We start from the raw sequence: 12,374 nt of genomic DNA on the forward strand, positions 1-12,374 counted from the left end.
AATGTGCCGTAGTGGGTTTTAATATGTAATATGTCAGGACTATGTTTTAATTTGTAATATGTGAGGACTATGTTTTAATTTGTAATATGTCAGGACTATGTTTTAATATGTAATATGTCAGGACTATGTTTTAATTCGTAATATGTCAGGACTATGTTATAATTTGTAATATGCCGTACTATGTTTTATTTGCACCTGAGATTTGTTGTTTGAATTGCAGATATGTCTTCGTATCCGTTGCTTAATGGTAACATCGATAGAAAGCACCGGGGCGCCCTTACAGAAGCGGGCAACAACTTAGACGTGTTGGTCACTCGTACCCCAAAGACTAACTGGCTGATATACGATTCATGGGTTGATAGGTATGTGTGCATATAATGGAGACCATATAATGACTTACTATGTTTGACATACTTTTCATAACCGCTAACAATCTCTTTATTTTGTAGGTTAAGTTGGGCTGGACTTCTACCCTTGGCACGGCTGGTTGAGGGTACATTGGATGAGTGGATTGATGGTCCGGACTTAGATGAGGCAGGTGAACCATTGCAGTTACACAAGAGGCAAGTGAAACGTTTCTCTTACGACAAGTCACTCCTTACCTGCTTAGTAGATAGATGGAGACCAGAGACACATAGGTCCTACTTTCCTTGGGGAGAGATGGCGCCTACTTTACAGGATGTGTCTTACTTGTTGGGATTACCTCTGGCCGGTGCTGCCATAGGTCCCTTAGAGGCAGAATCTGGGTGGCAAGCAGCGATGCAGACCCGTTTTTTGGCTGCAGTCCGGACTGCTAGGGCTATAGACAACGATCCTCATGGACCTCTTTTTAGATGGTTGAGCCAGTTTCAGGTAACCATCACGGCCACTTAAACAAATGTTGTTTTTTAGTTGTCCGATGTTCATACAATTATTACGTTTCTATGTAGATTGTCTCGTTAGGACATCCCGACGTTCAGTTGTCGGAGGCACAGATTGACCGGTCCCTAGAAGCATATATTCTTTGGCTGTTCGGCAAGACAATGTTTACGGAGAACCACGTGACCACTGTCGATGCACGACTCATCGGTATTGCACGAGAGATAGCTAAAGCACGTTGCCCTGCGGATATTCTACAGAGGAGTTTTGGTTCTGCTGTGTTAGCGGCTACGTACAGAGGCCTGTGCAAAGCTTGCTTGTTGAAGTCTAGAAAATCTAGTCTTGTTGGATGTCCATTATTGTTGCAGCTTTGGTCATACGAGAGGCTCCCTATTGGACGGCCCTATGTCTACATTGATAAACCTTTTGGTTTGGAGGACTTAGCTGGGACTTATGTGCCTGCTATCGGCGACTTACCTACTATGGGATCTGTTTGGACACGGCGAGAGGTACTTTTATATTAAGTAACAATTAATTCAATTATTTCTTGCCATTCAATAGTATTACTAATGCTTATTTGTTGTCATGCACAGAGACAGTTTGCGCATACTCAGGTTAGGGGATGCTACCCGTCCTTCATGGCGCAGTTTGATAGTTTGCACGAGGATCAAGTTATTTGGGAGCCATACTCGCCTCAGGCTATATCATCGAGGTACCCAGTTGGGATTTCTGGATTGTGCACTAGAGATCGGCACTTTTGGATGACCAAGGCCAAGTTGGTGTTCGACGTGACGGTTGAGGAGATGTCTCTTCATAGGGTGATGAGACAGTTCGGTCTATATCAACAGCCAGAGATTCCAGATATTCCACACTTGCCAGACCACGTGCAGAAGTAAGTACTAATACTATTTTAGTTGGCAGCTCTGCATTCATAATATACCTAATCATGTATCGCGCATGTCAATCTCAGGGACAGTCGCCTAGGAGGAAACAAGTCCATGGCTTATTGGATTCAGAGCATTACCCCTTACGTTGACGAATGGACTACCGCTGCGACAAATATCTGGGGTGAGGTTCGGCCCTTTAACTGGGAAATGTTCGGGTTGTATCTGCAGCGTTACCGGCATACAACGGGGATCTACTTGGTTCCATCAGCTGCTCCTGATCAGATCGAAACCCCTCTCACCAGCGATATGTACCCAACTGCCTCTGTTGTGGGAACCAGACACCACGCGGTAAATGCCTTGGTTCTCATATGTTAAGTCTTTTGTTAATCTGGACATATTCGCTTGGTTGTCTATTCATGGTGTCTATCATACAACAAGGATATAATTGGTTCACTCTTTGTGTACAGGGTGACTTGACACTACAGGCGCGAGAGGAGGTTTCCGCTTTAATGCGGCGCTTTCAGAGGGGAGAAACTATCCCACCGTGAGAGGGCGTCTCATGGTTGAGGCGTCTTGATGACAAGCTACGTGGGATTTACGCAGCTGTTACGTGTAGACGGACTTCGGATGTTACACTTCCTCCTCCAGCACATCGTCCGCCACGTCCCTCTGTACAGCATTCAGAACCACGACCCTCTGTGCACCGTTCAGAACCACGACCCTCTGTGCACCGTGCAGAACCACGACCCTCTGTGCACCGTGCAGAACCTCATCCTTCACAGCCAGGGAGATCTTCCTGGCATGAGCCACCTCCTTCACAGCCAGGGAGCTCTTCCTGGCATGAGCCACCTCCTTCACAGCCAGGGAGCTCTTCCTGGCATGAGCCACCTCCTTCACAGCCATGGAGCTCTTCCTGGCATCAGCAGATGAATCTAGGTAACACTACTCACTACATTCTTTTGAACAATGTAGTAATCGTTCTTGCATTCTCAGCAGTCACTGATGCTTACTGGTGGTGCTTCATTCATGCATTTGTATCAATTTTACTTTACCGCAGGCGGCAACCATTCGCAACCGTTCATGCATTCAGAGCAGTCACCGATCCTTAGTGGTGGTGATTCGTACTTTGAGGGCGACCGCGAGGATGATGACCAAGCTACAAACATTTATGGCTTCTCGCAGACAGTGTTTCACACTCCACCACCACCACCGACGCAGGAGACACAGACCGTGACAGACGAGGTTAACTATGGTCGTGGTTATCGCGAGCCTCGTCCACCGCCTCAGCGCTTATTGCCTTCCGGTCCTCGCCCGAGGAAGACCCAGACTCGTCGTCGTCCCCCGCAGTGATATGCTTATCTATCTATGTATGACTCATTATCTATGTTAGTTTCAGACTATTCGCAGCTGTGTGTCAGTATTTATGTATGAGACATGCTTCATGTATGTGTTACTATCGCACTTGCTTCTATGTGATCAGGAGACATATATTGTTTTATGTATGCGAGAGACATATTACTATTAATTCGCATTCTTATTTCAGTTACATTTCCAAATAGACTACAACGATAATTAAGATACAAGTACATCTGAATTAAACGGTGCGGCTGAACTTGTGCAATACATCTTACATACTACAAAATGAAATTCAGATAGAACATAATGCCCTACAATAATACAATACAAACTAATAATGCAAATACATCTGAATAAAACGGTACAACTGGAATACATCTTACATACTACATGAAGTCATCATCGTCATCCTCTGTTGATGCAGCCCTCTTGCCCTTCGACGATGCGCTCCTCTTGCCCTTCGTCGATGCAGAACTCTTGCCCTTGGTCGATACAGAACTCTTGCCCTTCGCGGATGCAGAACTCTTTCCTTTGGACGATGCAGAACTCTTGCCCTTCGACGATGCAGAACCCGGAAGCGGTGGCATGAAGATATCATCGTCGTCCTCGCTCTCCTCAGTCCATAAAAATGGATGCTTTTCTGCAGTCCTTCTGAAAGTTTCACTCTTCGGCTCCACCACCTTCTTCCACCTTTCATGCAACCTAAGAAGTTCTTGACGTACCTCCTCATAGGTCCTTTCAGGCCACCCAGACCTACATAATTGGTGATCCAACTCATTCATTATGGTGTCACTACCGGTGAGTTCGTCCCATGGAACTATCCTATTGTCCATCCTGAAATCGGTAGCTAGACTCAGTAGAGTGCTGCTCATCTCAGGGTGAAACTACGATCGAATGGATAATGGGACATCTCGACTACACTACACTGGAATGCTTATCCACCTCCGCCTGAAGCGGGTTTTATAGATACAGAGGAGAAAATGGTGGGAAAGAATAACTGCGGTATGGCGGGAAAGGGTTGGCGGGAAGGGATTGGCGGGCAAATAAGGCGGGAAGGGATTGGCGGGAAAATAAGGCGGGAAGGGATTGGCGGGAAAATAAGGCGGGAACGGATTGGCGGGAAAATAAGGTGGGAAGGGATTGGCGGGGAGGGGTTGGCGAGAGACGGGTGGAGGAAACATATGGCGGGAAGGGGTGGGCGGGAAACGGGTGGCGACAAAATACATTTCAGCATGAGCCATGCAACTTCGGCCTAGGGTTGACCAAAAAGTGACTTTTCGGCCTAGACTAGACCAAAAAGTCTATTTCGACCTAGAGTTGACCAAAAAGTACCTTTTCGGCCAGGGGATGGCCGAAAAGTACTACTTCGGCCTAATTGTGGCCGAAAAGTAGTATTTCGGCCAAAGAATGACCGACGGGCTACTAGTTTTGGTTTTTTTGCATTACGTCCTATAGTTTCCGAAATTGCTACAAAAAATAATATAGTTTTGAAAAAAAATCTCATAGAGGTAGGGTGTGCATGTGTGCATTCATATGGGTGCGTGTATGCGCGTATGTATAAACGCTTGCGTCTGTATTGATGTTCAAAAAGAAAAGGCAGCCATGAGATTAGCTAGGTCTAACATCTAGCGCCTCCATCGCCACCAAACCATCAAGGTAGTTTGCCTCCAGCGACAGCTGGCGGTGAAAGCCAACGCGTGCGGGTGGCTGCCGCAGCCGTCATTAAATACACAAACACTGCAGGACATAAAATTTTAAAACATAAAGGAAAGGGCTATGGAGGAAGTAGGGGGTAGGGTGGACCATACCGGCGGATCTACGGTGCATCGAGGAGGGAGAAACGCCGCCGCATCGAGAGGAGGAAGGACAGCGGCACGGAGGAACTGTTCGTTCGGGGGTGATCTGGGCTGTCATCGTCTGATCGTGAATAAGTGGGCCCTGACGGCCCAATTACTGACAGGAAGAGGAGGTCGTTCCCCAAAGCAGCGGCCCGCGAGACGGCGCGCGACGAGCGCGGGTGAGCAGGGACGCCCGACTTTGAGCTACACCGTACGTTTGATAATTCGACGGCTAGATAGTGAAATCGTTGTGGAGGCTCGTAGCTAGCCCCGTTATACTGTTTCTCAATATGCCAGAAAGTAAGAATTCCACAATTCATCAAACTAACCACGATGATTGGTCTGGAGATTGTTAGGACAGTATCCTTGAAGTAGTCATGTATGCAAGTTTGAAGTTTGCTAACCACATGAGTCATGCGGTATTAGTGATGATGTAGTCATCCAAATTGTTCAGAGATCGTGGGGGCTGTATGCCATATATCCTTCTAGTAGGAAATTAAAATATTCTGTTTTAGGTTCTTTTCCAAATGAAAACTGCACTACTAGGGAAAAAGGAAGTTTGAATTCATTACAGAGTATTGGAACTTGGAAGTCAATTTGTACGAACACAGATAGGTCTTTTTAGGGTTAAACATGATTTACTTTATTACTCAATGTTCAAATTTATACAGGGATAACACAGATAGGTGGAAGCACCGGTAGGATTCATCTACTATCTGCAAGCTTTTGCAAACAAAATATTGATATATATATATATATATATCAATTAAAAGTAAAAGATTGGCTCTGCTGGCTTGTCTGCTTGGCTCGCTATAAAGGGCAGAAAAGGCTGTTCCATGCACACTTTTTTTAGAGCATCTTCAACAGGCGCCGGTCACGCCGCGCGCGCGCAAAAAACACATATACCGGTTGCGCGCGTGCTAAAAGAGGGGATTTTACGGCGCGGCGCTAGTTTGGCGCGCCTGTTGGAGATGCTCTTAGAAGGTGTTCTATGTACAAATGCGTACCGCTGGTGAGGTAGAAGGTGTTCCATATATCCTTCAAGCACAAACGGGCGCCTGAAGCTCCTCCACGCTGGGCTGGCCCATCCTACCTCACCTAGTACCGCTGGTGTAACCACCAAGCCACCATGCGGGATCCGGCAAGATTGAACTTTTTCTACTTCTTTTGTTCCAAAATATAAGTCTTTTTAGAAATTTCAACAACGGACTACATACGGAGCAAAATGAATGAATCTACATTCTAAAACATGTCTACGTATATCCATATGTTATAGTTCATGTGAAACATCTAAAGAGACTTATATTTAAGAACGGAGGGAGTATCTGTTATTCTTTCTTTTCCCTTTTTTCTTTTACCTCTTTTTCGTCTTCCTTTTTTGCCTATGAACGTTAAATGTTTGTACTAAAAGAGGTGTCAAATAGGATTATTTCCTGATTATAGGCGACAAACTAAGCCTGGTCTAGTCGGAAGGCTTGAAGCTCCCGACTTAGGTGAGTAGAGACTGATTCCCACTTTGCTCAAATTAACATCTACTCCATGCGTTCCAAAATAGATGACCCAACTTTATACTTACCTTTGTACAAAGTTGAATCATCTATTTTGAAACGGAGAGAGTACTTTTTAGCGGGCGCTAGCCGGCGCTTACAGCGCCGATTAGGAGGTCCCGTGGTGGATAGCACGTAAATTATTGACTCCAGTTATATGAGCCGGCCCATTACTGATTATCCTCACCACCATTTTTGGGAAGGTTCTTCCTGAACTATTTATTTCTTTTTTTCTGTGCTTTTTCTTCTAGTTTTTATTTTCTTTATTTCTTATTTCATTTTTAATTTCATGCACATTTTATAAAATTTGGAATGTTATTTGAAGTTTAGAACTTTTTAGACCAATAATTGTTTTAATTCATGATTTTTTGTAATTTGAAACATTTTCAAATTCGTCAATATTGTTTGATATTCGGACTATGTATTAAAATTTGGAAACTGTTTTGAAATTCAAGAACACTTATTGAAATCTGGGGGAAACTTTCACGTTCTTGAACAATTTTAGGAAATTTGGGACCAATTTTCAAATTCATGACATTTTTTAAAATTCAAGAAAAAATAAATACTTGAATATTTTAGAAGACAAAAAATATTAATAATTAATGAACATTTTTCAAAATTTTGTGAGCATTTTTGGAAGTTGGAAAGCAACCAAAAATGAAAAAAAAAACAGGGGCGCCCACCCCGCACATGGACCGGCCTAGACGGTGTGGCTGGATTTGTGGTGCCCCCTCGGCCCAATGTGTGTGTTGCGAGGCCTCACATTAAACACAATCCATGCATGTGAGTCTTATTTACATTCCGGCATGCATATAAAATGATGATTGCAACCGAGCTCCATAGGGAGAGTTGGCTAGAGGAGTGTACTAGAGCTTCTGATTTATGAGCTGAGAGCAATGGGTGGACATCTCTATGGAGGATTCAGGAGCCTTCAAAACTCAAAGTATTTACAAGGAGGGAGGCTAGTTTAGCATTTCTTACCTATTGCCAATCTTTTGCACCATCACAACATGTCTCCGACATGCGCTTGCACGCTTCGTGGTGTTGAGGACTCGTGCCAACACTCGCTGATAGATTGTGCGATGGCATATAGTATTTTTTTGGAAGCTAGCTCAGCATTCTTTGCCCACTCCTAATCTTTTGCACCATCACAACTTGTCTCTGGCATGCGTTTGCACACTTTGCGGTGTTGAGGACTCGTGGCGACACTCGTTGATGGATTGTCTATTGCAGTGTTTGGTCGTTATTAAATGAAGAGACGGTGGAGCATATGTGTTCCAACGGGGATGAAAACCCTAAAAATTGGTTGTTCGCTATGAACAAGTCATTAACGCATGGGGAGTTCATGCGCATGATAGTAACTCTGTGAGCAATCTGGAGCGCAAGTTGGAAGGGGGTCCATTAAGAAAAACACATTGTTTCATTAGCTTTTCTATCTGAACTTCAAGGTCTGACAAAGCCTCAATCTCCAAGCACCATAAATAGTAATCCCGTCTCATCTTGCCGGTTAGCTCCTCCTAGCAACCTTATTAATTTAGACTTGAATGGGAGAGTAGGACTTGCTGGTGCCCTTTGCCGCGATCAACTTCGCAATGATTTGGGGGCTTCTGCCAATCTATATAGGGGAATGAATGACCCTCCAACATTTGAAGCGTTGGCCTTAAGAGAAGCATTGGCTTTACCAGAAGATCTTTTTATGCCTAACATCTTCATATTGCTTTGGATTGCAAGGTGATGGTTGAGGATATCAAGCAAGAAACTCTAGAAGCTATGGAGCCATAATACAAGAGATCTGAGGATGTTATTCAGCCTCCCCCTTCTGTAACTTTGTTCCTAAGCTTAGGAACATTAATTTTATATCTCACAAACTTGCAAATCATGCTCTTTCTTTCGGATTGGTCGTTCTGTCTGGTTAGGTCAACTCTGTGATCCTATTGTAATCCTTGTAAACATTATTACTGGATAACTAAAGCTTTGTGAGCTTGTCTAAAAAAAGATGATCTCCTCAAACATTAAATATGATACATGCAAATGATCGCCTCAATGAAGCAGCGCTCCATCTGCCTATGACAGCCGGCCCACGTTCGGGTGCTCTGCTAGGTTTCTTTCTGATCTTTCCTATTTGTTGCAGTTTTTATTCTTTTTCCTTCTATTTTTTGATATTTCTCATTTATTTAAAAAATTAATTTCTCATTTTAGTTTTTCTATTCATATTATTTGAATCTTTTTTTGCACATGAACATTACTGACAAAAATTGTGATTAATATATTTATAAATACATGATGAATATCTTTACATTTGCCAATGAACATTTTACAAATATGTAATGAACATTTTTTACAGATATGTAATAGATATATTTTTTCAAATAATAATGTTTTTTTCTTATGCACCAAGTTTTTATAAATCATGTGACAACAAAGTTTTTAAAATACACCACAATTTTTCAAATGAGTGACAAGCATTTTCATGGAAGCTATTTTTTCCATGATATAACTTTTTTATTTTCATAATTTATTTTCCTATTATTTAAACAGCTTCTTCAAATTCTTTTTTAATTTTGGTAAATATAAAACTTATAGAAAAATGAAAACACAATATATACTCGTAAATGTGACGGACAAAAAAGTCGTGTGCATGTGTCTCCTCTCACATATAATGAGCTGTCCATATGGAATAGAAAAACTTCTAATTGTCGTGTTCGCACTCCCAAGAAAATTAATCCTTTTATTGATGTGTCACTCTCCAATTATAATTATCTAACACCTCCTCTGATTCCACGACTAACAACACCAATCGTTTCTGTAAATCATGATATTTTGGATAATAACCTGAAATTTAGGTGTAATTTTGACTCCGCTTGCTCTACTCTTTTTGCGGTGTTGTGATGTTGCTCTTCGTGACTCATGTGATCATTCGGCTCCTTCGCATTAACGTGAAGGTCGGCGACACCATCCATGAGCTCTGCCACACGATTCGTTTCATCCTCGCCCAAGTGGAGAAAAAGAATTTTCCTGATGTGTTGGATTAGAGCGAATACGAAATGACATTGACTTAATTAATATTAAATGTTTGCTTAATTTTGACATCTATATATATTTGTAATAAAGTATTATAATTCCCTATAACTTACTGTTATTCATTACATTTAATAATATTAAATGATGTTTTCACTTAATTTTTTACTATAATTATACCTTGTATTTTTAACGATGTAACTAGTTGAGTCAAATATTGACATGAAATTTGTTATTATCTCAGTATAACGTCAATAATTTATTTAACAAACATGTGCCCAATAGTACATAATTTAAAAAATGTTACTTTTGAATAACACATGAAATTTATTTAATATATGGGCTTCTCCCTAACTATAATGAAAGTAAAAACAAGTATGATATAATACCACCATGCTCTATGGATTACTTTGTGGCATTTAAATGTATTTTTGTGTGTTTATATGTTTTCACGCGAAAGTAGGACTATCCTGAAATATCTTGGTGGAGGGTTCTAGATGGTGTTGATAAACTCTAGCATGTAGAATAACTATTTGAAGTTTGAGATATAATAAGTAATAATATTATGGACTGTTGTATGCATTTTAAGTTCATTTACATTTTATTAATTGCCTTGGTGTATAATCATTTGTGTATATACATGAGCACAAAAACATTGAAAAAAGGTAGGTACAAATCATACTTGAAGAAGATACCCAAACAACAGAAAAGACATTCCTTAAGTGAAAAGTGGCACAATTTGGAGCGCATGCATGTTATTCGTGTGGTGGCCATCGGAAGCTTCATACGGACATTGGAAAACTGGATCAGGGCCCTCCTAAGCCCGTTTCAGGGCCCCAAGGCCCGTTCCACTCTCCCCACTCATTCCACGTCGCTGCCTACCCCTCCTCTCTTCATGTGATGAGCCTCCTCATGTTTGGCCATGTTGCCCGACCTTCGATGCTGAGCTTGTCCCGCCAGCCTCCGAAAGCAATTGCCAACGTCGGAAAGTTGCATTTGAATTGGGGTCGTCCTCCCGGTAGCCTTACCGTCCTAGCTCCGAGCTGACCGACGATGTTCAACATCCCCGTTGGTGCCATCCTAACCATCGCCAAGCCCACCAGTTAGGACACTAATCCCTACCGACTTCGTGAATGGAGGGGCAGTCACTAACTCCCACTATGACCAGCCTTACTATTACCTTGCTCCGACCTCTGAGGCTAGGTGGCGTGTGACTCTCTAGATCCGTACTAGCTTTGACTTGATTATTTTCATAGTAAAACACAAAACGCATAGCACCCCACTGCAAACTCTTACCCCCTCAGTCCTGAGTACTTGCTTAATGCAAAACATGATTAACTAGGATTTGCCACGTATGAAAACATTTGGTCTTATATGTTGATCTTATTCTTTACTACCTCGGTTCCAAAAAAATTGAAGTTTTAGATTTGTCCTAAGCCAAACTTGGCCCCGCTCACAAAGGTTGGGTCCGGCTCGGAGCTTCAGTCGGACTCACAATTCAGGTACAACGCAATCAAGTGGCTCCTTGGACTTGTTTGCAGCCTAGGGAAAGTGTGGAATCGATCACCCTCTGCCAGGCATATACCATGAAGTGCGCTACTCACGGGCATTAAGAGACAACCGAGTGTGTATGGGTAATGATGCATCCAGCTGCATGGTTAAATCTAGAGAGAAAAAAATATGTTTTTGTCCCTCAGGTTCCCCAAAAGTATAGATTTGGTCCCTCAAGATTTTTTGGTATACATTTGGTCCATCAAGTCTTAAAGCCGGATTAGTTTGGTCCAAAACCAGATTTTCAGCATGTTGACCGGGTTTGACCATATTGACCAGGTTTGACTGATGCATGGCAAATTAAAAAAATAGCAAAAAAAAGTTCTGCAATTTTGTGGCAACCAAGATGCTTGGGTGCGTGAAATTTTTTATGGTGTTTCGACATCCGAGGAGCTCGTGAAAAAGAAACACTAATTTTGGCTCAAAAAAGCCACAAAAAAATTTGCTAGAGCCCCTCGATGTTACTTACCACAAAAATTTACATGCATCAAGTGCACCCAAGCATGTTGGTTGTCACAAAATTTCAGATTTTTTTAAAATTTACTGTTCATCGGTTAAACATGGTCAAACATGGTGAAACCCTGGTCAACGTGCTCAAAATCTGGTTTTAGACCAAATTTATCCGGTTTTAAGACTTGAAGGACCAAATATATACCAAAAAATCTTGAGGGACCAAGCCGGTACTTTTAGGGAATTTGAGGAAGCAAAAACATACTTTTCTCTTAAATCTATACAAACAGTTGTGATTTGAGGGACGACTTGAAGATGATTTACTTGATCATAGAAAAACATCAACTAATAATTAATAAAATTTGCCAACCGTGTGAGTGCCTTGGGGATTATTCTTAATGGGTGATGCGAAGGGGGTCCGGGGGTGGGGGTGCAAGATTGTGTTATGTTTGAGCGCTGTTAGGTTAGGTGGATAGAGGAGATGTTGCGACGCATATCCAATGTGGATGGCCTCAGATTTCCGTCTTCTTATTTGTAAGCCAATTTATTCGGCGTTTTCAATAATTAGTAATATATGATTGTGTGCATCACTCAATGCTTGGGCCGAGATTTTTTCCCTCATTACAAAAAATAATGGAAGTGCGCTACCAAAAAGGGATCTACACATGAGCTGCCGGCACGCATGTCCCAATCAATCTGACAGTGAGAAAGGGCCGGCAGATCAGTCACTGATCAGTTTTGATTACCGTTCTCTTAACACCTAATTACCACAGTTTCGTTCACACAGCCTCATCTAACCTTCAAATAGCCCCCATCTAGGAACGTCCTACATATACACATGAGCAGCTGAGAACTTCTCTGTCAGGCAC

The 12,374-nt window shown here is 42.2% G+C and overlaps 1 protein-coding gene across 1 annotated transcript; it reads left to right on the forward strand.

Annotated features, from left to right (window-relative positions):
* The first annotated feature begins 759 nt into the window (after window positions 1–759).
* LOC147981541 (serine/threonine-protein phosphatase 7 long form homolog) lies at window positions 760–2,120 on the forward strand. The gene is made up of 4 exons (XM_087517149.1): window positions 760–852; window positions 930–1,367; window positions 1,458–1,750; window positions 1,829–2,120. The coding sequence occupies exons 1-4, from the start codon at window positions 760–762 to the stop codon at window positions 2,118–2,120; spliced, it is 1,116 nt and encodes a 371-aa protein (XP_087373275.1).
* Window positions 2,121–12,374: the final 10,254 nt, after the last annotated feature.

This window comes from Triticum urartu, chromosome 3A, assembly GCF_056163025.1.
Source record: "Triticum urartu cultivar PI428250 chromosome 3A, HENAU_Tu73, whole genome shotgun sequence".
NCBI lineage: Eukaryota > Viridiplantae > Streptophyta > Magnoliopsida > Poales > Poaceae > Triticum > Triticum urartu.